General features: G+C 38.7%; 1 protein-coding gene across 2 annotated transcripts in view; it reads left to right on the forward strand.

Moving 5' to 3' along the window:
- The first annotated feature begins 2679 nt into the window (after nucleotides 1-2679).
- Nucleotides 2680-26878, forward strand: part of syne1b (spectrin repeat containing, nuclear envelope 1b) — a 117081-nt gene continuing 92882 nt past the window's right edge. Inside the window, exons 1-16 of one of the 2 annotated variants that reach the window (XM_036150752.1) lie at nucleotides 2680-2784; nucleotides 4023-4310; nucleotides 11057-11118; nucleotides 15169-15264; nucleotides 16941-17024; nucleotides 20894-20986; nucleotides 21840-22018; nucleotides 22165-22361; nucleotides 22958-23067; nucleotides 24335-24385; nucleotides 24867-24974; nucleotides 25052-25189; nucleotides 26018-26182; nucleotides 26272-26384; nucleotides 26478-26646; nucleotides 26731-26827. In XM_036150752.1, coding sequence (XP_036006645.1) covers nucleotides 4244-4310; nucleotides 11057-11118; nucleotides 15169-15264; nucleotides 16941-17024; nucleotides 20894-20986; nucleotides 21840-22018; nucleotides 22165-22361; nucleotides 22958-23067; nucleotides 24335-24385; nucleotides 24867-24974; nucleotides 25052-25189; nucleotides 26018-26182; nucleotides 26272-26384; nucleotides 26478-26646; nucleotides 26731-26827 — 1729 coding nt within the window. In that variant the 5' untranslated portion in view covers nucleotides 2680-2784; nucleotides 4023-4243. Of the gene's footprint in view, nucleotides 2785-4022; nucleotides 4311-8162; nucleotides 8787-11056; nucleotides 11119-15168; nucleotides 15265-16940; nucleotides 17025-20893; nucleotides 20987-21839; nucleotides 22019-22164; nucleotides 22362-22957; nucleotides 23068-24334; nucleotides 24386-24543; nucleotides 24577-24866; nucleotides 24975-25051; nucleotides 25190-26017; nucleotides 26183-26271; nucleotides 26385-26477; nucleotides 26647-26730; nucleotides 26828-26878 lie in introns of those variants that run through there. The other variant, XM_036150754.1, reaches the window with a different exon arrangement.

Consider the following 26878-nt stretch of genomic DNA (forward strand, 5'->3'; position numbering starts at 1 on the left):
TTCATTGTTGTGTGATGTTTTTCTTCTCTAAATTACAGTCAATTGCTTTGACCATGAATGGCATCATACAAATAAATTAGCAACACCTTTACTTTGATTAACTAGCTAAATTGAAAAACAGAAACTCAAATATTATAAATCATTACATTAAGTATGATAGGTTTCAAACATTTATTTCTATTAATTTTGATGTTTATGGTTTGGAGCTGATGAAATCCAAAAAAATCGGTTTTCAGAAAATTCATTTAAAAAAAGAAAGAAAAGATGGTTTGAAACTCAAACCATCATCTCTATAAAGCTTTTCAGCAGACATGACCATGAGGTAGCCAATATCTTTTTAAACCTGAAGCTAAAACTAAAGCTAAATAGCATTCCAATCATTTTTCTCTCTTCCTCAGAAGATACTTCTGATGTCCCTGGTTCAGGACCAACGTAACACACAGAAATGGAACAGTTGAAGCCTCTGTCCTGGATATGTGCGTGTGCGGTGAATCTTCAAGCTTTTGTCCATGTTTTTACTACGCTACCCTCCCAGGGACATCTCTGCTGTTTGTGTATGTTTTTCTAACACTCTTTATTGCTTGCACCCAATGTTCCACCAATATGCTTGCATACACACTCTAACTTCTGTGGTAATGAGGCTTTCTCGCATAGCTTCTCATTTAGGAGGTCAGTTCAGCATTCTTCTCCATGACTGTGTTTGCCATAACTTGGACAGATAGTTATCCAATGAAAAGTGTTTTTTTTATACATCACATGTAATATTCAAATTTTCTAAGAATTGAATGCGGTTTTTCATTAGTTGTTAGTTGTATTACTCAAAATGAACACTAAGAAACACATAAATATACAATCTTATATGTAGTGTTGCGCCGATGCCATTTTTTGGCCCCGATACCTGGCTGTGCAGTATCGGCCGATACCATACCATACCATTACTTTGAAATTGATGTGTGTGTGTGTATATATGAAGAACAGCATACTACTTGGATGTAAAATAATTGCTATCACGGCTTTGTCAAGCTGCTACCTTATTAAAGCAGGAAAAAGACTAATACAAAGTGAATCCAGTGGAACTAGTGAGTGTCGGGAGAGAGAAGGCTGCATTCAAGTGACATACAAACATCAAAATGGTAACTGTGGTATCGGGACCCCAGCCAATACTGGTATTGGTATCGGTGCAACACTACTTATATGTAAAGAATCTGTGAGCTTAGCTCTTTGAATTGAATCACTGAAATTAATTAATTAATAAACGTTTCATCATTATTATTATTATTATTATAAAAAAAGTAAAAAACAAACATTATTATTATTATTATTATTATTATTATTATTATTATTATTATTATTATTATTATTATTATTATTACTCGCCCTCTCAGCCCCTCGGGTCAGCTGAACTGCATCTCCTGGAGGTACCGAGGTTTAAGAGGAAGCTCAGAGGGGGCAGTGTCTTTTCTATTGTGGGTCCTTCATTATGGAATAACCTGCCCCTGCACATAAGAGAGGCTCCTTCACTGCCCACTTTAAAAACTCGCCTTAAAATCCACTAGCAAGACTTTTTTTTTTTTTTTTCAAATTGGTTTTATTGTTTCTTTTAAGTGTTTTCATGCATTATCTTTTTAGTTTTTTCATGTACGTGTTTTAGCTTATAGCAATGTACAGCACTTTGTTTCAGCTGTTGGCTGTTTTTAAGCGCTTTATAAATAAGGATGGCACGGTATTATATTATATATTGCGACGCACCCTGTCCTGTCCCCATTTCGCTTCACAAACTGTACATCAGACTTCCAATATAACAGACTTTTGCTCCCTACAGAACATTTCCGATGATTCAGCAGCTACTGGTTTCACTAGTGGAGGATGTGAGGTGGAATACAGGTTGCATGGTGATTAACTTTATTGTGGACGGCAGCAACCTCAACCACCTGCAGCTGAATAGCAGTAAAGACATTGAGCTGGTGATCGATCCAGACACAGAGATCAGACTGTACTTTATGAGAAGGTTAAAATCCTTCACCGTCATTCGGAGCGTTCGGCTCACCTTTTACCAAAACGTGGTGGAGGCTAGTGCACTGTTCTTTGGGGTGGTGTGTTGGAGAGAACTTAATAAACTTAGTTTATTAAGTTAAGACCAAACTTAATAAACTAATAAAGAGGGCTGCTTCCATCATGGGGGCTGTGCTGGAGCGATCCTAGCAGGTGGTTTGGGTGAGGATGCTCAGGAGAACTGCATTATGGGGAGTGACTCACATCCACTGCATGACCCAGATGGGTTCAGGGAGAGCACCTTCAGCCACATGCAGATACCACCTCAGTGGATTGAATGCAGCAGCAGGAAGTCCTCCCTACCATCAGCCATTAGACTTTTTAATGATCAAGATTGGTTAAATGTTGTTTTTTGTTGTTGTTGTTGTTTTGGAGTTAAATGCATGGTGCTGAAACAAAGCAATTTCCTGTGAAGGAAAGTTAATTCTATCCTAAAGGTGGTATCCTAAATCCTCCAGTCCACTATAAGACCAGAAACCCCACCCCACCTTTGCGACTCCTCCCTCTACCAGCATCGTGCCGCTCAGTTTCTTGTGGTTTCCAGCTCGTAGGCCGCTGCTGAGCTGTTACACGCCACCATGTTTCATTTTCGGGGTTACCACGGGCAACCGGGCAACACAGACACGCACGGGCACTTCCTCTGGGGACTTCACCCTGCTGCTCTGCTCTGCTCTGCGACGAGCACCTTGGTCTGCTGTCAGCCGCCTGCGTTTGTTTAAGAGCGCTTTCATGGTAATTATCACTGTTTATCTGGTGTGTTTTTTTCCCTCCTACCAAACTTCCTCCCGTTGCTTAACGGGCTTTTATGGTGACGCAACCCCTCCTCTGAAACGCCTCTGTGTGCAGGTGTCTGACTTGCAGCTCAAAGTTGCTGTGGCACAGAATGCCTTTACACGGATATGATGAACTGTCACGCTGTGGTTGGACTTAATTCTGCCAAGCTAGTTTGGACGCATGTCAATTAGGTTAAGTCGACATTTTCACGTTCTTTTTTTGTTTTGTTTTCCTCAAACATTACAACAAAATTATGTTTGCCATAATTTAGTTGCGTTATTTCTACCCCCCGTTTTTTGCAACAGCAATGTAATGTAATGCAATGTAATTTTCTACTTCCCTGTCAACAGATATCTCGTGATTGACTTCCAACTAGTTCGTCGTTCTGCAGCTATATGCCTATATTTAGCCATTTGTGTGACTTCCTGTCAGTTTCTTCTTGCGACTATTTTAATTAAGTGTGTCGTGTACGTCCACGTGTCCATTAGCGGATCATAAGCCCGCTAAATTATAACGCCCTTTGGGGTTATTTACTTTATTAATGCAGGGAAGCTTAAAATACTGTCATAGTAAAATAGTAGCTTAATATAGTACAACTGTATTCAATAAGTCAATTGCATAATTGCGTAACTTACATGTAGCACAGGTGTAATTAATAGCATTAATTGCGACATTGTTTGGACAAAAGACAATGTGAATGTTCGTCAGTGTTATTTTTCAAAAATATTTTTGATTTTGATTTTATTTTTGCAAGTTAAGTTCATGATTCACACTTGCCCCAATATTTTTTTAAGAAAAAATCTTAAACGTATTTGTATTTTGGAAGATTATGTAATATCAACATTATTATAACTGTGATAATCAGTCGATCATGTGGTTTAGCTACAGCCAAAATAATTGTTGCTTTTCTGTTTCAAACAAAATAAATGAGTTGATACTGTACATTTTTGTTCTGTATAGTTTTGTAAATGTGTACTCAGGGCTCTACCTTGAGAATCTCTTACTGGACCGTGCTTATTCTATAGTGTATTGCTTCAAATAACTGGCCAGGATAGCTTTGGTTAAAAAAACAACAACTCATAAAAGCTCACTTTAAGAGTGTTTAGTAGCTAAATTGCAATGCAAAACAATGTTTAAAATACTTTCTGAGTAAACAGATGCGGAAACTCTTTAAACGGCCTTTTTATCTTTTGCAGTATTTGCATGGAAGAAGTGCCTCCATTGGACAATAAAGCTGCTTGTACCTGCATGAAACCTGAGATTCAATTGGACCTGCTCCTGCAGTGAAATTAGAAAGAGACAGCCAGACAGAAAGAGAGGGAGGGGCAGAGGGGATGTCCCACTCGGGACAGCTGGGAAGTATCTCTTGTGCTCGGCATCAGTGACCCACCTTGTGATACAGCTGCAGCGAGTCGACATGGCGTCTCCACGGCACTACGGTCGATCCTCTGTGGACATAGCCAATGTGATGCAGAAGCTGCAGGGTAAGTGTTACTCTCTGGCTTTGCCGGCATGCGAACAAAACCTCTCCTCCTGCACTACTGCACAGTAATAATGTGCTGATTCAAGGCCTGGCTGTGTGCCCAAGTCAAGTTGGACACATTTGCAAGGCAGGAGGCTCTCACACACATGCACGCATAGACACCACCTGATAAACTCCTTTACGCTAGATTCTCTTAACTCTTTAATATATAAAAAAAAAGCACTGGTCTTAAACATATCGTGCCGTAGAGCACATTACACATCACGCAGTTTCAGTCAATGTGAGCATCTCTTTTTTTTTCACCAGCTAATCCTATTTGAAACAATAAGAACTGTTGTGTTTATTCCTGTAATAGCACATGACTAAACTACATGAAGTTATATCTTATTGTTCCTGATTTGAAAAGCAGGAGCTTATTTAGTGAACGGTCAAACGTTGTGAAACCTTTGATCTCAGCAAAGCATGATTGAGACTGCTAAGTTGACCTGATTTTACGGAGTTTTACAACTTGTAGTTGTTTTAGTTATTTAATAATTTCCTGTGTTAGTTGATTAATGATGACGTGTTCTTTGATTTGACACAAGGTACGGACTTGGAAAAAAAACCTCACATTCATAGATTCACATAATGCTCTGAAAATTCACTGATTTAATGTAACCTGATATCATTTGTGCCCTTGGCAAGCAAAAAGGTCGGTAGCATGAGTCTTGTAGGATCTTGTAGCAGTCTTGTAGCAGGATCTCGTTTTCTTAACAACCCTCTTTTTTACCAATAAAGCATAAAAAAACAAAATCCTACCTATATGTCTAAAGATAGAATCTACAGCTTAAATGGATGGGTCTTTTTGGGTGTAGAGTATACCTGGAAGTATCTATGTGTCGGGTATGAGTTACCATAACTACTGTTCTAAAACATTTGCCTGTGGTTGTGCCAGTTTTACCCAGTTCCTGCTGTAGAGAGAGGTAATATTTCCTGTGTGTTCACTGCTAAGTTGAATAGGTTGGGTAAAATGTATCATTGCTAAGCTCTCCTACCATATGGGTCGGTCTTTGTGTCGTAGACTTTTGAAAATGACTCTGAGATTAACTAATATCTGATTTACTTTACTTTTTTTTTTTTTTTACATAAAGAGTACAAAAGAAACCGTGTACATTTTCACAGCTGTGCTTCTGGTCAGTAGGTGGAACAGAGTCTCAGGATATATCTGGTGGGCATTATTGTCCCAGTAGATTTAGGTGGACTATTGATGCCTCTGGTAATAATACACAAGTTTCCTGTCATTAAAAGCCTCCTGCAGAGAGATTTACTGCAGACTCACTTTGACTTCAGTAACAGTGCATTAACTATTCACTCGAGCAAAGTCCGTAAAAAGGCACTTTACTTAGTAGCCCACATTTTGTGTTTATGTAGATTTGTGCAGAAGGTCCATAAAGTTGTGAACATGTTGCGTCCTGTAAAGTTTATTTGATGTTTTCTTTGCTGATTTCACGCTCGGCAGCATCAGTCTCTTGGTGATATGGTGATGGACTGGCAGGCAACCGTTCCATTTTGGTACGCCAGAAGCGTGTCTGCTGCCAAGCGTGTCTTCTGCAAAGGGTTCTTGTGGTTTTCACGAACGTGTCAAACAGGATATGGGGAAATAGTTAGTGAAGAGTTCGACATATTTGATTTTCCCTCCGAATCTGATCTCAGGGCAGATTGTTGCAGTTGACATGAACGGCCACCGAATCAACACAAAAACAATTATGTGATACTAATACAGTGGCTTACAAAATTATTAAATACCTTCAAAAGTAGTGCTTAAATGGAAAATGGGCGTAAAACGTGAGTTCTGTAAGTTTTGCAAACAAAATCCAAATAAACGTGCATGCCAGGCATTTGTATCCATCTCCTTTACTCTAAGACCCCTTTAAGACCCATCTAAGACACATCTGCGTATGTACACGCACATTACACAGATGTGTACATACTCACGCACAGACAAGAAAATTAAAAGATGCAGCGGACATATTTTACTTTGTTCAAGTATCAAGTTCATATAATAGGGATCCAGCTACAAACCATTAATTTGTTTTATTAGCTTCTCAGATCTATTTTTAATAAACAAACTTCACCATAAAGACCAACAAACACAGGAGGGCCAATGAGCCCGCCCAATGGGGAAGTGTAAAGCTGGGTTAGAATATTAAACAATAGGAACATCTCACAGAGCCCTGTTCAATCCATCATCTACAAACATAAATAGTATGGGCCAGCCGCAAAAGCTCCGAGACAGGGTCACCTTACACCAAACCTTAACATGTTTCGAAGCTGAAACATGTTAAGAAAGTTTGGTTTCTCAGTATTTTAAGTGTTACAGGGCTCTTCACCTCATCCACCTACACTGACAGGCCAAGAAATGAAATAATTATTTAGACAAGCAGCCAAGAGCACCATGGTAACTCTGGAGGAGCTTCAGAGATCCACTGCTCAGGTGGAAGAAGAGTTGAGAGAAAATAAAGCCATCTGCAATAGAAACCTAAAAGAAAATATTTAAGATTGCCACAAGTCATGTTAAAGTAGGTGCTCTGGTCAAATGAGACCAAAACTAAGTTGGGTTTTCTTTGCACAACAATGATTTAAAAAAAAAAAAAAATTCAGGTAATTGAACGGACCCACACCTATTCAGTGATCTGTTCTTCATTCGTTCTCATTGTTTTTGAGAATCGGCTCACCATGTTGTTCCCTCAGCTGGTTATAAATCCTGCGGTATTTCAGAAAGGCCTGGCCGTTCAGCTGTTGAATCATTTCTTACCCCGCTCACTCGTTCATGGCCTGTCAGGGCTGAACTAAAGCTCTTCTCTGCGAAATGGACCAACATAATGAGTGTGCTTTTATAGGACTCCCAGGTGACCATCTCGAGTCAATGAAACCATGCACCTACTGCATAGTGTTGCTCAAGGTATTATATTCCTAAGATCACCTTAAGTACTTGATTACCTATGCGAGTTGCCGATGCTCTAGTGGTTGACTGTGTGGTAGAGGGAACAAAGTGTAGAAAATGATTAAGACTGTCCGGTGCAGCCTCCTCCCCTAAGCGATGACAAATGTTGTGGTCCTGTAGGAGGGCTTGTTTATGTAGCTACCTACAGTTTGCTGCATGTGAAAGAGAAAATAGCTTTCCTGGGGCAGTACTTAAAAAGTAAGTATTAATAGAATGACAAACTCAGGCTTATTTTTAACATGCAAAAAATGTTTTTTTTAGCGTCCTGTAGATTCTAAAATAATAAAGGGCCTATTTGCACAAGATGATAAGCAATCAAATAATGTTTGCATTAATGTCCAGGTGTTATTTTCAGAGCAGCAGTAGTAGTAGTTCTTTAGAAAAACACACGATTCAGAGCTGAGAAGGTTCTGCTTACTGTTGCAACGGTAATGTGCTTCAGAGCTTTCACATGACGCTTTGCGAAGGGAATCCCTGCGTGGGTGTGTCCTCTCTGTCGTCACAATAGCATGGGCTCAGAGAGGGGGAGAGCAGGTGGTACATGTCATCCAGCAGCCTCAGAATGAATTATTAAAACCTGCGGCACCAGGATGTAGGTACTTTATGTTGCAGTCTTTGTCATGTCTCCTAAATCTATACGTCCCCGGAGACTGCATTCAATTGTAATTAACTTTGGAGCAAAATTGAGTTAGTTCAACATTGATTTGTTATTAAGATACTGCTACGTCAGTAAATGTTTCAGTGTCATAGAGGATTAAACATGTCTTATAGGCAAATATATGCTAACACACACACACACACACACACACAGGCACGCAGAAGCAAACACACACAAACTAAGCTTAAATCGGGATAATGCAGCCGTGGCTGTGACATCACCCCACCACACACTCCCTGATTGGTTGAGCTAGCCTCCTAGCTGAGCTCTCTCCAGCCTCAGATGGTATGATGATACAGCGAGGCAGTGCAGCGAGGGCTGTGCACATCCACGCAGCCATGGCTCCTCTGGATGGGAAAAACACAGGAGGAAGGAAGGATGGGATTGTAGACCACCCGCTCTATTAGTCTTTGCTTTGCCATCTGTGTGTATGTGTGTGTGAGTGTGTGTGTTTGAATGAGAGAGAGAGAGAGAGCCTGTGTGTGTGTGTGCATGTGCCTGTCCGACAGTGTGTGAGAGGGTCAGGGAGGAGGGGACATTTTCATCGCAGCCTCCAGCAGCTCTCTCGCTTTCACCGGGGAAACCAGGCAGCCAGATCTGTTTTGCTTCCTGCTGGATAAAAAGGTCGACACAGCTGTGTTTTTTTTTTTGTGTCACTTTTTTTTTTCCACTGTGGATCTTATTTTTCCCACTGGCACACCTATATGCACCGTGGAACTCATGAGACGCAGAGGACAAGCGCTGGACAGTGGGATGTAGAATGGCTCAGTATAAGGATGTTTATGTTAGAAAGACTTCTTTAAACCTGGTGACAGGATTTTTCCAGTATCTGCGTGGTAAGTAGCACAGCAGCATGCTGGGTTTTCGATCTTGGACGCTAATAAGGATAAGGAAAATACACTAATGGTTTGTAGATGTGTTCCTGGTGTTTGAACCTGATGCTCAAACACTGTATCATATGTGTGCTGCACATCTGATACAGATGTGCAGCAAAAACATCTGTTTTTTTTCTTGTTTAAGTATGTGGATGTCTGTATGCGTGTGATATGCTTCACTGGGCAACCCTTGTGCATCTGGGATGAAGCATTAGCCTGTAGGTCAATGATGTCTTTGCTCCCTGTATAGTGTTCACATTGCTTCCTTAAACACGTGACCGTTGTCTATATATTTCTGCGGCGGATGTTTAAAAATGGCCACTCTAGGCAGTGCAGCACTAGCCAGGCATACACGACTCAGTCCTCAACACGCCAACACCACCACAAAAGCAAAGGAACGGGCTTCTTTGTTATAAATGATGCATAATGCATGAGGCGTTGTGATTGAATTTATTAAAAGACCAGAAAGAGGCTGTGTGGGGGGGGGTGACCTGACCAATCACACAAGTTATTTCTGAGCACAGAGGGGCGTTTGAAAGATGTGTTGAAAGTAAATTTTCATTCAACTCCTTGTTGAGCGTCTGATGTACCGTCAAGCTTTTGTGAATCCTAGTGAACATAGAACCAGAGATGCAGTAGAATGGTTCAGATCAGAGCTCTCTAACTCCTGTCCTTGAGGGACAGCGTCTTACAACTTTTAAAGATGTCTCTGCCTCAACACAGTCAAACTGTTAGCCCATTAGCAGGATCCTATTAGCAGGCTGAGATGTAGGGATGGACAAATATCGTATATTTTATCAGTATTTGGCAAAAATGTATCACGATAAGAATTGTGATTTATTGTTATTGTTATGATAAACTCTGACTGATGATGTTTAGCAAAACCTGACATTTACTTGTTTTCTTACTGTTCATTCCATGACAGCATCAGTGAATATTCATATCTTTAAAAATATGATTTTAATGTAATTATTTTGTGTGGTACCCCGCCTCTCGCCCATTGATAGCTGGAGATAGGCACCAGCACCTCTCGCGACCCCAACAGAGATAGGCATGTTAGGAAATCAATGAATGGATGGATGGATTATTTTGTGTGGTTGATAATCAGAATGTTTTATAATTTGAGCAGTATTTGTGTTTTTGTGTGTCAGACTTTAGGCTGTCATACATTTATGGTCAAAAAGAATGTGATTATTGTTTTAACACCTGTTATTGTGGCTATTATACTTATCTCATTAAATATCTCGGGGTTTTGGGATAAAATTTTAAGGCCACTCGGGAGGCAGTTCAACAATTTACCTTGTGACAGATTCAAAATTTGCAGGACAGGCCTTTAAGTACTGGAGTTTCAGTTTAGATAAAGTATATTTTGTTAAAAAGTCCAGACTTTAATCCACTTGACAATCTGTCATAAGACTTGATTTTTTAAAATTTATTTTTAAAATTGTGTTCGACATTGTTCTGGTTTATCACATGAAATGTCAGTGAAATACGTTAGAATTTCAGGTTGTGATATACGAAAAACATCAAGAGGTGTGAATAAATTAGCAAGGCGCTGTATCTGGAATCAGTTTAGACTAGGGCACGACAATATAGAATAAAAAGCATATCGATAAAATAGAAATTATATTGATCCATATCAACAATTATCAACAAATTCAAAACATTTATTTTTAGTGCTGCCCTGGCCATTTTATGCTGTTGCTTAGCGACCTATTTTTAGATACAGAACACACAAACACTGAATTCAAACGCAACTCTTTATTCAACCAACTTTTTACCAAAACTGCCAGTTTTTAAAAAAGAAAAAAGAGCTCTCTGAACTCTTTAAAGGTGGTGCTTGGTTCCTGGGTCTGCGTTGTGATTGGTTGGGAGGATGTAATGACTGCATTATTAACCTACATGATAGGCTATAATGCAAAAAGGATGTAAAACTGTTATTCTATTGTAATTTTTAATCTACCCTTTTTTTCTGTCATTGATATACATCTATCGATCGATATATATTGTTATTGACTAGTCCTGCCCTTGTTTAGACCATTATCTGTACGATTCAAGATATTTATCAAGTCACAATAAGCTGCATTATCAGCTTTTGGTGGCATGCTCTGTATTAAGGTCAGTTGTTCCTCCATAGTCAGTCGTGTTGGAATAGTCATCAATCAGATCATCTTTTGATGCTTCCATTAATTTATTTGAACTTCACGTCTTTCACATCTTTCACTTTTCAGATGAGCAAGAAGCGGTGCAGAAGAGAACCTTCACCAAATGGATCAATTCTCATTTAGCAAAGGTAAGCGTGAACCGCTTCCCATTTCACACAGTTGCAGCAGTCACTTATCAGAAGTTGAAGACACAGTATACATTTCTGAACTTCACCAGGGTTAAGTAATACACAAACATTACTTCTGGAGCATGTTAAAACCTATGGTATTCCACCCTGTCCTGACCATAAAGCAGTGAGATGTTTAATGTGATGTGCTGGCATACATATAAACCTTCTCTTCTATTAGTGATATTTTTGGCTCTTGACGTAAAACACTTGTTAAAAGAATTGGAGACAATAGATTTGCCTACAGCAAAAAAAAAATCCCTTTAATATTGTGTACAACCCCTCTGATTATTCACTTAAGTGTAAATAACAGCATCATTTACCCCTGACTCCCTAACACTTTAAATCAAATCAGGTTAAATGGAAACCAATGCGTTGGTAATCAAAGTTTGGTGAGGAGGGAACATTTACCCAGGACAATATTCCTTTTCTGTGACAAGAACTACTGAAGGGTTTTGGCATGACATGACAAAGCCCATTTGTTCAGTTTTCGTGATTCTCACAAGGGGGATTTAAGCTGACAAAAGCCTGCACACATCTAGCGAAGCATGTTTGTGAGGACATGTGGGGTATTTATCGGAACTATTCAGAGAGGGTTGTGTGCTGCATGTATCTGTATTGGAGTGCTCCTGCTGTGTGTGAGTGGGTAGGTTTTTGCAGTATTGTTTTGGTATTCCTGCTCATTGTGTGTGCCTGGGTGTGTGTGTGTGTGTGTGTGTGTGTGTGTGTGTGTGTGTGTGTGTGTGTGTGTGTGTGTGTGCATGTGTGTGTATGCGTGTGGCGTGCTTTGGCAGGGACAGTAATGTGGTGTGCAGATGGAGAACAAGAGGGTGAGGACAGTTCCCTGTAGGCAGTCGTCTGCTTATGAATTTCATGCTTCTTGAATTAACAGGCACTCAGTTCACGACAATAACACATGCTCACATGTATCAGAAGGTATTTTGTCTGAAAAATAACGCAGCGTGAGTTAAAATACATGCAGTATTGTGCTACAGAACTACAAATAATGTGAAATCACGTGGTGAATTGTTAATAATGATAACCTGTAACATTTGCACAGATGACACACTGTTAACTCAATAAATGTGACGTAGTTTAGGCCTGAGATTGGGCAAAGAGATTTGGTTCATTTACTGTTTGTTGAGCCTGATCAGCCCATAATAGTTCAAGCTTGGTTTCACAACTTTAGAAGAATCTGAGTTATCTAGTGGGCCAGCGCTGGGGCGCTCTGCTGGTCCATTGTTCATTATTTATGCCCTGTGTTTAAGTTCACTAACTCTGCATACTAATAGGGGTAATGTAATATAAGCCAATTGATGAGTGGTTTTACAGTTAAATCCTCACTTCAAATGTCTCCTGAGTTATCATTTGACGGATTATTTGTAGTCGCTGTTCTTGTATCATTTGCAGCGTTATCTATAGTTTAAGGTGAAAGTTTATGCAGGTGTTAAACTTTTTTTCTGTAATAGAAAGTGTGCATTATCTGAGTTGTTACTTCTCAAAGCTGTCATGCTTTCATTCTAGCCTTTGTTTCCACTTCTGTTGATTTTCTGTAACCAAGCCCATTTCCAGGGAAATTCACTGTTTTTCCAAAGATAGGAGTCTCATGTGAATGAGAAAGTTAAGTACCCGGGGTGGAGAGTATTGTCAAACACAGTACATTGCTAAAGTATTCATAGCTCTTGAGCTTGTCCACATTTAGTTTATTTCAACTACAAAATTGCATTTATCGTTTGATTAACCAACCCAAAGTAGCACATCATTTTGAAATGGAAGGAAAATGTTTCTGAAAAGTGTGATGTGCATTTGTATTTAGTCCTGATAGCTAAAAATACTGCACACACCACCCTGAAAACACCCTCTGGATTGTGAAACATAGTGCTGGCAATATTATGATGTGGTAAATGGAGGGAATTTATGTTGCACCTTTCTAGCAATACTGACCACTCAAAACGGCTTTACACTAGGGCCACATTCACTCACTGGGATGCAGAGCCGTTGGCAGCTTGTGGTTTAAGTACCGCAGATTTCATACGCTAAGAAGCCAACTCTTCCCACTGCTCCGCATTCACCTGTGTGGGGATGCTTTTCCTCAGCAGAGGCAGAGCAACTGGTCAGAGTTCACAGGGAGATTGATGGAGCCTGGAAGAAAAGCTGTTAGAGGCTCTGAAAGACTTGAGACAGATCTTTAATAATTAAAGCCTACAAGATGAGCATCGTAGGAGGAAGAATCAAACTTCATATTAGTAAATGATCCTGGTCAGTAGTGATTCCCTTAATGTGTATTTCATCACATAATGCCTGTAAAATATTTAGGTTTACTAATTAAAATCTGGTAATATTTTTCCCTTCAATTAAATATTTCCACTAATGTCAGATTCTACCACCGTACTTGAATATGAACTCTCTTAACTAGTGTGATATTCAACATACTGTAGGTGGCTGGTTTTAAATGCTTGTTTCCAAATAAAGATGCAGAATTTAGATAGATTTAGAGTTAATCAGAGAAGATGATCTGCTGAGGAGCATAAAATGGGAGATAACTGGAACAAAATGTTAGGAATAGTCAATCAGTAAGAAATGCATAGCACCTCTCCCCCGACATTGTTCCACCTTTAGTTCAGTTCAATCCAAAAAGTCCTACCTCTCGGAGTAGAACCTTTGGGGCAGATTTTACCTGCTTTTGGCTGATTTTCAACCTGGTTCCTGCAATGGAAATGCTTTGGGAGAAAAAGTACCCCAGGAAACTCCTCTAGTTCCTGAAAAGGGTCGTTCAGTGGCATATGTCCTTTAAAAAAATTGTCAACGGGAATTATTGCTTTCTTTCAACTATGGCTGCCATCTTGGTACTGTGCCCAGTCGTCTTGACTGCTTCTCTGACCACTGCCCTCCTTGCCTAACCCTTTAGTTCAGGTGGGAGGCGTTCTCATGGTAGATTTGCAGTTGTGCCACACTCTTTCCATTTTTAGATGATGGATCGAACAGTGCTCCATGAGATGTTTAGAGTTTGAGATATTGTTTCATATGCTAACACTGTTTTGAACTTCTCCACAACGTTAGTTTGACCTGTCTAGAGTTTTTCCCTGTCCCTCATAATGTTGTTTACTCACTAATGTTCTCTAAGAAACCCCTGAGGCATCCATAGAACATTTATATTTCTATAGTTTAAATTACAGAAACGTGGACTCTATTAACAAGTTAGGTGACTGAGGGCAACTGGTTGTACTGGATTATATTCCTGTATATTAGTGCAAAGGAATAAATACAAATTAATGTGTTTTTTTCAGATTGTTATTTTTAAAAAGTTTATGAATACTTTTGTAAGGCACTGTATTTAGTGGATAACATAATATTAATCATCCAGGTGGTTTTACCTTTGCAGCGTTGTTTCATTAAATACTATTTATTGCAGATATTACTTGAAAGTGTGATTGTGTCAAGAAAAACACAGTTCGCTGGAAAGGACTTGTGACAGCTTTGCCCCAAATAAGCAGCCAATTGTAATTCCTTCATGAGTGGGCTGAGTTGTGAAATGGCCTGAATAATGTGCCAAAAAATGATTCCCACGAACAGTTTTCCTTTTAATTAAACACTGACTTTGAAGAATAAACATCTGTTTTTGTCTGAGACAATAGATTAGAATATGATTTATCTCTGAGATAGCGTGACAATGAAAACGTGTAAAAAAAAAAAAGACATTATCAGTAGACCGTGTCCTGTTAGGGTTAAATGAGTGCCATAGCCTCAGGACTGGGCACCACGCCACTGCTGAGGAAAAAGCACCATCTTTTCAGCTGCAGGGAGGCTCAGCGGTCGCTGCTAACAAGTCTGTTTCTCACCAACAGCATTCGGTTCCTCCTCATCCCTGGTAATGGGCTGGAATACTAATCTGTTAGCCAAGTGTAGACTTAACAGCATTCAAGTATTTCTTTTCAGCTCTTAACATCGATACATTTTTTAAACATACCAAACTGTCTGCTGTCATGTTTTGTTCTCTCGTTTCTCTGCCAGTATAAACCACCTCTAGAGGTAAACGATCTTTTTGAGGACATCAAGGATGGGGTGAAGCTCTTGGCACTGCTAGAGGTCCTGTCTGGCCAAAGACTGGTAAACAGAGTTCATTTTTCTTGCGTGGCATTTATTCAGATGGCAATTTGTTGATTGTATGTGTGTGTTTATTTATGGGGGAAAACAGTTGTCTGTTATGAAATAATATCCATATCAAGATATAAGTCTGCAAATGAAGGTCATTACCTCTTCATTTTACAATAAGCTGTCATTTTGTGGTGTAAAGCATAATTTCTGCTAGTTTCAGTGCTCTGAATACTACATTAATACACTCCTTTTGTCATTCATACGCCTAAGGTTTATACTTGCAAGAGTTGAGGAAGATGTACAGACTAGTAATATTATCATTTTATAGCCACTAATAATGACTGCATACAGTCATCAATTCTTTTTTTATTAGGAGCAAAGGTGAAGTCATAAGGATGAAGTGATTGCAGGTTAACTATTTTAAGATGTATTTCGTATTTTCTATTAGCTGTTAGAGTGGCTGACATTACACAAGCAGCAGTCTTCATGTGTATCCCATGGGGATTACTTAGATCCTTATATCAGCTCTAAGAGTCCCGAAATGTTGCCAGAATATCGAAATCCAGAATCAGCAAAAAAGAGGTTGAAAGCCCAAAAGAAAAAACCTGAGCATCTCTGCTGAGTCCGTTCAGCCTTCCTGTTATCTGCTGACGGTCTTACTGTCTCTCTCACAGGTTGAATGGCTCACCAAATAGCAGAAAATACAGTTTCATCATTTCTTTTTAGATCTCTGCTTCTTATCTTCTGAAAATATCTAACTTTGAGTCTGCTTTCCACTGCAACAGCGGCCACACCAAAGAGATATATTCAGCGATTCAGCTTTTGCTGTATTTTGTAAGCCTACTTATCAGGACAGTTTAAGACAAAATTAGTGATTCTTGAATAACTTTGCATAAATTACATTTATTAATCCTCTCTGCTGTGAGAAGCTTATACAGAATATTTTCGGATCTTTCTGTTTGTCTTTCTGACAGATATGCCCCCCACGCTAACAGTTTCACCCAAGTTATTAGTATTCAGGTTTATTAAGATCTTTCTTGTTGTCAGTAAAACTATGAAAAGGAGTCAAAGTTTTACACATTTCTCTGTGAACACCTCCTTCCACAGTATTTTCCGTTGTTGTTAACCTCTGCCAAAATGTTTACACAAATGACACAATCTATGTTCTTTATTTTTGTAGCCACAGTTCGGACTTGTTATACCAAGCCACAATATGCCTATTCCATTCCTCCACCTGGCATAGATTTTATTACACTGTAAACATGTTTTATGTTAGGTATTTTAACATAAAGGTCAGCAGGAATTGGCTTACTTTTGGAGCTGTGTGCAAATGTAAATCTAGTTTCTTTTTATTTCGAACTGTTTGTTGCTCACAATGATGCATTCTTATGAGTTAACTTATGTTAAAATAGACTTTTTAAAACTTGCAGACAAATTCCATTATGTTGTGAACCACTTTGTACCTATTATATAAAATATAAAAATAGCCTGCTCTGCTTAACTTATTATCTTAGGCATGAGGTGAAAAAAAATGTCCCCAGTTTTGCAAAATGAAGTTGTCTGTATAGTATGGGCATTTTAATCCCATGACTGAAATAAGATAAACGTAGGTGTATTGAAGTGAACAGAACAATAAGGCTTTGTTGGTTTGCTTATTAATTTCACATTTCTTTCCTCCTTGTCTGAAGCCTTGTGAGCAAGGCCGCCAGCTGAAAAGGATACACTGGGTTTCCAACATCGGTACTGCACTCAAATTCCTTGAAGGCAGAAAGGTAGGCATGAAATCATAATAAATGTTCAATGTTTTGCAATCTGTTTTTTGAATAAAATAGAAGGTTTTAACCACAAAAAAACCTAAATAAAATGTGCTTTGGGAATTAATTAATTAATCTGCTCTTGCTTATTCTTCCAGGATGCAAAAAGTATCAGTCAAACTGTAACCTCAAGCTTACACTTTACTACTGTCTGTCTTGCCCATAACCATTTATTGTCTTATGTTTATCTATTCAATTGTTTATCTTGTGGCAATCATGGCTTACTGGGGACGCAACAATCAAAATTTGTGGTTGATTTTCCGATGACAGCTTATTCTAAAGCTTTGACCTGCCTATGATAGTTTTGTCTTGTTCAAACGTCTTTTGAAGGACTATAATCTAATGAGATATGACAATCGAAGTGATGGACGGTATAGAAAAAAGGCCTATTGATAAAATAGAAATCATATTGATGAAAATATTGATAATTTTTAGTTAAAGAACACACAAACACTAAATTCAAACATAACCCTTTATTCAATCAGCTTTTTACCAAAACGTATGCTCTTTGAACTCTTTTAGGGGGCAGAGTTTAGTGATTGAGCGTTCTGGATCTGAGTTTATAATTGGTTGGGAGGATGTGATGACTATAGTATTAACCTACATGGATGCAAAAAGGAAGGAAAACGGTTTTTCTACTGAACTTTTTATTTACCTTTTTTTCTATTGCACTACACATCTATCAATCAATATGTATTGTTATTGAATTATTCTCCACCCCTAAAAAATAGCATCCAAGTGTGGCTAGTATTGTTGTGCCTTTACGCACACATCATCATTTAATGTTTAATAAAAAACCTGTTAGGTATTGTCCGGTCAATATCAGCCCAAACAGCTGATATTAGGACAATAGTTGAGAGGGTAATTTGAGCACTGGCATTCTTTTAACAGCAAACTCTGCACACATAGGATTTATTAACAGAAATAAAAATAAACATGCAGAGAACACCACTATAGTATGCTGTTTATCTGAATTAACACTATATTTGAATCAACAAATCCTCTCTACTGGGCTAGTGAAACTTAACTAAACTACTAAGCAGAATTAAGATAAAAAGAAGCTAAGGAACAATGTACATACAGAAGAAACAAAAGGCCAAATAAGATGGTTGAAAACTATCATCAGAATGATTCAGTCAATCCTGGTTCACTGCAGATCCAAGTTAGAGAACCAAAGTTCATCTCAAAGAATATGGAATGTGGTTAAATTAGCTTAACTGATTTAGAACAAAATTTGGTGTGTTTTCAACCCATTCACTATGCACATCTGAGTTAAGCAAAACATTATTTGAGGAAAAAACATTTTAAAGAATGATTTACTCAGTAAAAATCAATAACCTTTAGGACACTTGATTTTATTAATGTAATTATTTCTCCAGGAAATAATTGGACTCGAATTGATAACTTGGGAAGCTATACACTGTAGTGGACGACGGCCAGAAATGACGTATGTCTGATTTGGTTGTTTTTTTTACTTTTGTTTTATGAGTTCACCTAAGTTACACAAACCCTATTAAATCAACATTAATGTTCCCTATTAATGCTCTAATAACGCTCGTCGTACTATCGAACAATGGCGGAGCTAAAGGAAAACAAACATTATGTTTAAAATGAACCATAGTTACTATGTGGTAGCACGAATGTTATCCAGGAAGCTAATAGCGCTATGCTAGCAGACATTCTGTGCTAATTTGAAAAGGCTTTTAAGCTCTATTTGGTTGTAATGAGCGGTCCAGACAACACAAACAATAATATACCATAGGTGTATCAAATCCTTATGGAAATAAAGTTTGTTATAACCATAAAACACAGTGAAACACATCAGCATAGCATTGCCTCAAGGAAGCTAGCAGGAGGTAGCCTGTTAGCTAGGTCTAGCTCAGTCAAACTTTGAAACACAGTGAAACACATTAAAAATAAACAATTTTAAATGATTAACCCCTTACGACTCTCCCTTTAATTTCTCTGCCAAACCTCTGTGTTTGTCTGGTTGTGGCGGGGCATCCGGTTGCAGTGAACTACTCCAGGGTGAAACTGGTTCTTTGGCCAGGGGCGAGGAACCAGCTGGCTCAGGGGGGAAAAGGTCCTTGTATGTGAACCGGGCTGCCATCTGTGCTTGGGCTGTGGACACGGGGACCTCCGTAAGGCCTCCCTGGTGTGGCTGCTTCTTGTGAGTGCCTGCACTCGGCCTGTGAAGGGAGGATGGTTTGCACGGCCTTTCCAGAGTAACTGTGTTCGTTCCGTGGAGGTTGCAGTGCACTCAGCTTGATCTGTCGCAGGCAGCCTCGCCTCAACTTTGCTGCAATAGCTGAAAAAAGTCACAAAGCTGGTTTTGGTATAGATGGACTCCTTACTCCGGCGTCTGATTATGCAGAAGACAGATTACAGACTTAGCTTTGATCCTGCCTGCATGTGCATGGGTCTCTCCAGTGTAGGACTCATCTCCAGTATGCTTTGCGTTAAATACAAGGAGATAGAAGATAGATAGAAGTTGAAAACTCCAAAGCACAAAGCAACAACTTTGCTGGAATTTGTTCTGCCGTACCGTTAGCTGCTGGAAGTCTTGCTCTCTCTCACTGTCTTGCAGCCTTAATGAATTACAGTGTCAATGTATCTTAGAAACAGCATTTTCTGCTTTCTCTGGCTTAATTATTTAAATATTTCACTTTTGGAAAATAACTATCTTCTTCCATCAGCAACAGTGGTCATTCCAAGGAGCAAGGCCTAAGAACAACCATGTGGCTAACGGCAACACCAGACACTGCTGTTGTCAGAGATATTGTAGCTCTCAGAAATGTCCTCCAAATAAATTGATGGTTAAAGAGACATTTTAGGAAAGCTGAGAAAGTCTCCATAACAATTTCAGGGAGTTACAGAAAGTTAAACAACTGTAGAGGATAACAATTAGCGCTTAGCAATTCTATAGTTAATGTCTTGTTTTAAGCCTTTTTAAGCTCTTTCCTGCTGTTCTTTTGTCGATGCCTTAAACTATAGACATTTTAGTGTTCCTTGATTCTAGAAGAAAAATATAATGACTTGATGTCCTACTACTACAAAAAAAAAACAGTGGCAAGGTTTTAGAAGAATCATTAAAAGCTAATGATAAAGCCGAAGGTGCATTTGCATATTTATTAGTAAGCATATAGTGTCTCTTTATGCAAAACGTTCACTTTGTTCATAGAGGCATGACAGGATGTCTTTATTACATAACCCATCCCTAAATCTCTTGCCCTACTTTCAAATGGGTTCCCCGAGGACAGATACTTACATTGTTGTGATCTCTCTCTCATCATGTTTGCTTTCAGTCCGTGTATCGAGGATCACCGGTCAGTTGCTTTTAAACACCTTGCGCTATCATATGCAGTGCTGTATGCATTCTTTTCATGAAACGCATGATATATATTATTTTTAAACTTGGACAGATACATTTAGTCAGTACATATTTTCAGTAGTGTGCAACTTGTGCATTTTGAGCAGAAAAGGACTGATGTGTGAGCTCTGTGCTGCAATCTAGCTGCTCAAGCATAGACATTTTAATCCGGCAAGTTGTTGCAGCTCTGCAAAGTAATGTTTGCAAATACAGTAGTGCATCTGCCTTTCTTTCTTTTTCTTTCTTTCTTTTTATCTGATTATCTTTTTTACCCATGCTTCTGCCTCTTACAATGAGTTCTGATCTGATCTGCATCAAAGGTTTGACTTTGATGACTTGCATTATATTTTTGGACTGTATGAAAACCAAGCAAAATCATGTGCGGGACATTTGGTTTCTCTTCAAATGATCTGGATATGAATGACGCTCTTGGAAATTTTTTTATCTTTGGTTTCAGATCAAGCTTGTCAATATTCATGCTACTGACATCGCAGATGGACGCCCATCAATTGTCCTTGGGTTGATATGGACCATCATCCTGTACTTTCAGGTAATATCAAATTTTATGTCCACACAAGCTGAACGTCTATTAATTTCAACTGTCTTGTATGACCAGTCATGTTTTTAATCCAGTGTCAGTCTTGATCATCTAAAGATTGGTTCATGCTGTGCGGTTATCAGTCCTCTTAGAGACGATCATTTATTGTGAAAGATTTCTAAAATGTTCAAATGTTGAGTTGAATGGTCCCTATAAAGTCAGAATTCTTAGTGGGAAACTTGTTTTTCTTTTCAACACTGATCTTAAAGTCCAACATGGCTGCCTTGCACATAAATGTTAGCAATGGCTCTGGGGGAAAATAGTTTATTTTCTCATCTTATCTGAAGATTGTGAGTTCGAGTCTCACATGGGGCATATGTTTGACATTTATGGGGGAGTGGTGGTCTAATGGTTAGAGCAGCAGGCTTGCGCTCTGAGAAAGCACCCAGTTTGATCCCTGCAGACCACCAGTATGGCTCCCTGACAACTGCTCCCTAAGGGATGGGTTAAATGCAGAAAACAAATTTCGTTGGAATGTACAATTGCAATGACAATAAAAATTTCGTCTTTACAATGCCGTTTAACATTTGCAAAAGCTTGAAACTACAAATGAAAGATTGTTTGTTATTGCCTTGTATTATCTAATAGTTAGCCTGGTCGCTGAGCACAGGTAAATGTAATGTAGCATAAGAAGACAACTGATACCGCTAAAGGCATCCCTCCCGTTATACTTGTACCAAAGCTTAAGAAATGTTGACTGAAATAAATTTGCACACAGCTCACCTTACCTGAAGTTGATATCAGTAGACACATATTACTGACATTTTATTCCCCCTTATCTTGCACTTTTTTGTTTCTCACCAAGATTGAAGAGTTGACCAGCAACCTGCCAGCTCTACAGGCGTTATCTAACAGCAACTCGTCTGTGGACAGTACAGCCAGCTGTGAGACAGGAAGCCCTCCCATGAAGAGGAAGGTCGTTAACAAATTTCAGGGCAATGCTAAGAAGGCTCTGCTCAGATGGGTGCAGTGCACAGCCGCCAAGTATGTAATGCTTTTGATATTTCCAGTTTTAAGTAGAAATATGTTTGGACAAAAGCTCACTGTTCTGAATTCAGTTTATTTAGCAAATGCATATTCATATTGTAAAAGTCACACAAATTGGAATGGCTCACCAATGTGTTTTTCAGGCAATTTGGAATTGAGGTGAAGGATTTTGGGCCCAGCTGGCGTGATGGCGTCGCATTTCAAGCGGTGGTTCACGCCATCAGGCCTGATCTGGTGGATATGGAGGTGGTGCGGCGGAGAAAGAACAGGGAGAATTTAGAAGAGGCCTTTGCACTTGCAGAAAACGAGCTGGGCATTCCTCGCCTGCTGGATCCAGAAGGTCTCCATTGTTCTGTCTTTGCTTTTACATTAAGGTTTTCAGTGTTCAAACTATTCTTAACAGGTAACAATGTTTAGCAGCATTTTAGACAGGAGAGGAGTAATAATATAGAGTTTCTATATCAAACCTACTCTAGTGTTTTTGATCAAATGTCCTGAAAATGCCAACATCACCTTTCAGAGGATTGAATTTCTGTTTCACCATTGTTAAGACTTGGAGTCCAGGAAAGTAAAGCAGTCTGCAGTGACTTTGCAGTCCTGGTTTCACTTATAGGGAAGACAGAAGATGCTTTAATATACAGAGCGGCACACAAATGTATGTGGTTACAGGAGCTTGGCTCTGATTTTTAATATCAGGCCATCGGTGTGGATAAAAGTAGACATGTATAAATAGCTGACAGCCTCGGTAGATTTAATCTCTTGAGGAAATATCTTTTTTATTCACTTAGTAGCAGATGTAATAGCATTGTTGTATATTCTCCTTGTTCCTGCTCTCCAGTTGTATTGGACACCTGGATTTTATTCTGTTTTTCATGTACTTTCATGTCCAAGATTTATTCAAGCAGTGATTTATATGAAATTTGTTTTCCTCTGTAGATGTGGATGTTGACAAGCCTGATGAAAAATCCATCATGACTTATGTGGCTCAGTTTCTCAAGCATTACCCAAACCCTCAACACTCTGAGGGTGATGGACAGCAGGATGAGGTACGTTTTATAAGTTTATTATTTCCTCAACTTATTTCATGCTGTGCACATTACACTGGGCTGTTTTGGGGGATAAATGTTGTTAAATTCCAGAACATGAATTATTATCTGCATGTGTTCACTGCATGTTTATTGTTTATGAATCACCATTGCGTTATTTGTCTATATACGAATAAAGAAAATGATCCCATGCAGAGAATACACAGTATTGTCACTATAACTTGCTTTATTTTAAACATTCAAACTTGTGATTAATAAAATAAAGCTTAGATCTAATGGCATTAGAGATGCGCCGATCAAATATTTATGCCCGATATACATTCAGATTTTTAGTAAAGCTTTTATCTGTCGATTGCGATTTTCAACAAATTTAAACTTTAATAGCTATATCTACCAAGGTTGTCTTTAATTATTTGTATCAGGAGCCGAGGCAGCGTCCAACTATGTCTGAGGGAGCAGCAGTTTTAAAGCAGGGTTTTACTAAAACTATTCTTATTTCACATTTTTTAACTGACTTTAACATCTTTTGTTACCATTTATTGCGGTTAGCAGCATTGAAAATACCACCTGTAAACATCAGTCTTTGTACGCATTCCCTCAATAATACAGAGCCTTAGCTAATTTCTGATTTCCAGGAGGTTGCCAACATTTCAAAATCTAGCTTGTTCCAGAAAGCACAGAGGTTAAAAGCTCAATAGACTAAAATGGAGCAATTTTGCTGTAATACATTGAGCCTTCCTGTTAATCTGGTGGATTCCTGCTTGGCTCAGTCCTTGAAGTGCAATAAAACGTTTCCAGGGCTGGTGCATATTGATGTCATGTTGCACATCCTTGCTTCTCATACCCAATACATCCAAACCTGCTTAAATATGAAATGGAGGACTGAAATGACCAGACCTCACCAAAGCTTAGCTGTCTGTTGTAGCTAGTTGAGTGAATGACAAGCATGCCACGGTAGAAAATGGTTTCCTTTCAAAAAGCCTCTTATAGCTTTTGCACTTTATCTAACTTCCTTTTTAAACAGCTACCAAACCGAAGAGTGTGGGGGGTCAGTGTGATCTAGTGGCTCTTACTTATGGTGCATTCACAGATTTGAAAATGATCTGAATTTTGAGTTTCCAAGTCACTGAAAATAATCCAATCCAATTTCCTGGTGCATTTCTAATAGAAATAAGTGCATGAACACGGCTAAGTTGTTATGCTTTATTTCATATCATCACAGACTTATTTGTTTTTCCATCCACTTTATTTTTTTTTGCACATCAAGCTGCGTCTTGGCTCTATTCCAACTTTTGCATTGTCAGTTTCAGTGCTTCAGGTGAGGGTTCAGGTCGGAGTACTGCATGCTTTCTGTTTGGAGCTCCTGTCCCTCGTCTTTTTTTCCATTCACTCTGCTTCTCTTTCCTTGCTATTCTTATGCCTTTTTGATGTGTTTGCATTTCTCTGTGATGCTTGCCTTGACGCTTTCCTGGAAAGTTTGTTCCGCAAGATATAGAGCAAATGCTTGAGGTATGTTCAAACAGATTCTTGAGTTATCTTCCTCTATATTGTATGTTCAAATGCAATACTAGTGTCAATTTCCTCTTTTTCTACTTCATTTTCTAAAATTAACCCATTTTAATAAAGATCTTGCTTCTGTGTGCAAGTCTGTTAAATTTTACCCAGTGTTTTAAATCTAATCTCTGCATTTTTGCATTAGAATGTCACTTTCTGTGCGGGCCCCAGTAGCATGTTAATTATGGAAAAAATGGGTGTTGGATTAAGTGTGTTCTTAAACTAAACTGCTTATGGTCTGACAGAGGGAAGAGAGGAAGATTCTTAGAGAGCTGAAGGTGTTTGTGGATCAGCTGGAGAGAGATTTGCTGCGTGCCCAGGCCACAGAAGGAAGCCTCACTGACAAATACCAGGTGATTTTGACTTTGTAAGAAAGACAATGCCTGTTTTTAACAAGAACAAGGCGTAACAATAATTATGTGTTTTGCAGGCATTCAAAAACTTTCATGTACAGTATGAAATGAAGAAAAAGCAGACAGATCAGCTGCTCCAGCCTGTTCACAAGGAAGGCAAACTATCAGTGGATCAAGCTCTGGTCAAACAGGCCTGGGACCGTGTGTCTGCCCGGGTAATTATAGTGCATTTTTTAAACTAAAGTAGTTGGATATAAAGCACATAAGGTATGTTTACTAATTAATAAAATGTTTTATTTATTTGGGAATTTTGGAAACTTTCCGAGTCAAAAGGAGTTTAGTCAATATTTTGCTCATATATCTATCTATCTATCTATCTATCTATCTATCTATCTATCTATCTATCTATCTATCTATCTATCTATCTATCTATCTATCTATCTATCTATCTGTCTGTCTGTCTGTCTGTCTGTCTGTCTGTCTGTCTGTCTGTCTGTCTGTGTATATATATATATATATATATATATATATATATATATATATATATATATATATATACATTCCCTCCATATTTTAAGGGATGAATTTCAATAGTGTAAATGCCATATTCATTTTATATATCCCATGAATTTCCTAAATTCCCATTAATTTTATACATAGGTTCCCACTTCTATATTTCCTTTGTAAATTTGCAGCCTTAATTATTTTTTCTTTACAAACCGTTATAAATCAGACAGTAATAGTATTTATCATTTTTCTTTTCTTTAATTAAAAGATATCCCTTTGTTTCCTCCCTTCAGTGATGTTCAGTGGAGTGCCGACGGCTTGAATGAGTGTGTTCCTAGTGGGGTGGGGGTGTGGGAACAGAGAGTGTTTTGTTCACCAGGCACTCCACTTCTCTGGGCATCCACAGCTTGTTTAGAGTAGAACAATATGCTGTTTTAGCATGTGAACATGCAGAGATTCTGTGGTTATAAAAGGCTTATTCCACTGTTGGATTGTTCTTTACCACAGTATTTTTTTTATGTGCGTGTCAATTGCAGCTGTTGGACTGGCACATTCATCTGGACAAGTCTCTGCCTGGACCTCTGGGAGTGATTGGAGCCTGGCTCCACAGAGCAGAAATGGCTTTGAGAGAAGACATTCCCCATCAACATGTTCACGAAGAAACTGCCAACGTCTTGCACAGAAAACTGGAGCAGCATAAGGTAAGGTATCTGCGTAATCCTCATGGTGGTATTATTAATTAGACGAGGCACTGCACTAATGTAGACATAATTTTGTTTTTATGTTGCAGGAAGTATTGAAAAGTTTGGAATCGCACAGACAGACTTTCATGCAGATCCACAGAGACAGATCAGTCAATGGGGTACCGGTGCCACCTGAGCAGCTCCAAGACATGGCAGAAAGGTCCAGTAGCCTATGTTGTTTTTATCTCTTTATTCATTATTTGTATTTAAAATCTAAGGAAAATTATATATCTGATGCTTCTTTAATGTTCAGGTTCAACTTTGTGTCAACCTCGTCACACTCTCACTTGATAAAGCTGGAATTCTGGGAAATGAAGTATCGATTGATGGCATTTCTTGTTTTGGCTGAGGCAAAGCTCAAGTCCTGGATTATAAAATACGGCAGACGGGAGTCAGTTGAACTCCTGTTACAGAGCTACCTCGTAAGTTGACATCATTTACATTGGAAATGCAGTGTTTAAAGGCCATAGTTTATGTAAAAAATAATGTTCTCCTTTGGGTTGTAGACTTTTGTTGAAGGCCACAGATTCTTTGAGCAATATGAGATCATCTTCACAGCCCTGAGGCAAGCTGCAGAGGTTTATGTGAAGTCTGACAGTTCAAGTAAGACTCTTAATACATATTTATTGAGATATATCGGGATACATAAACATT

The sequence above is a fragment of the Fundulus heteroclitus genome, chromosome 19 (assembly GCF_011125445.2).
Source record: "Fundulus heteroclitus isolate FHET01 chromosome 19, MU-UCD_Fhet_4.1, whole genome shotgun sequence".
NCBI lineage: Eukaryota > Metazoa > Chordata > Actinopteri > Cyprinodontiformes > Fundulidae > Fundulus > Fundulus heteroclitus.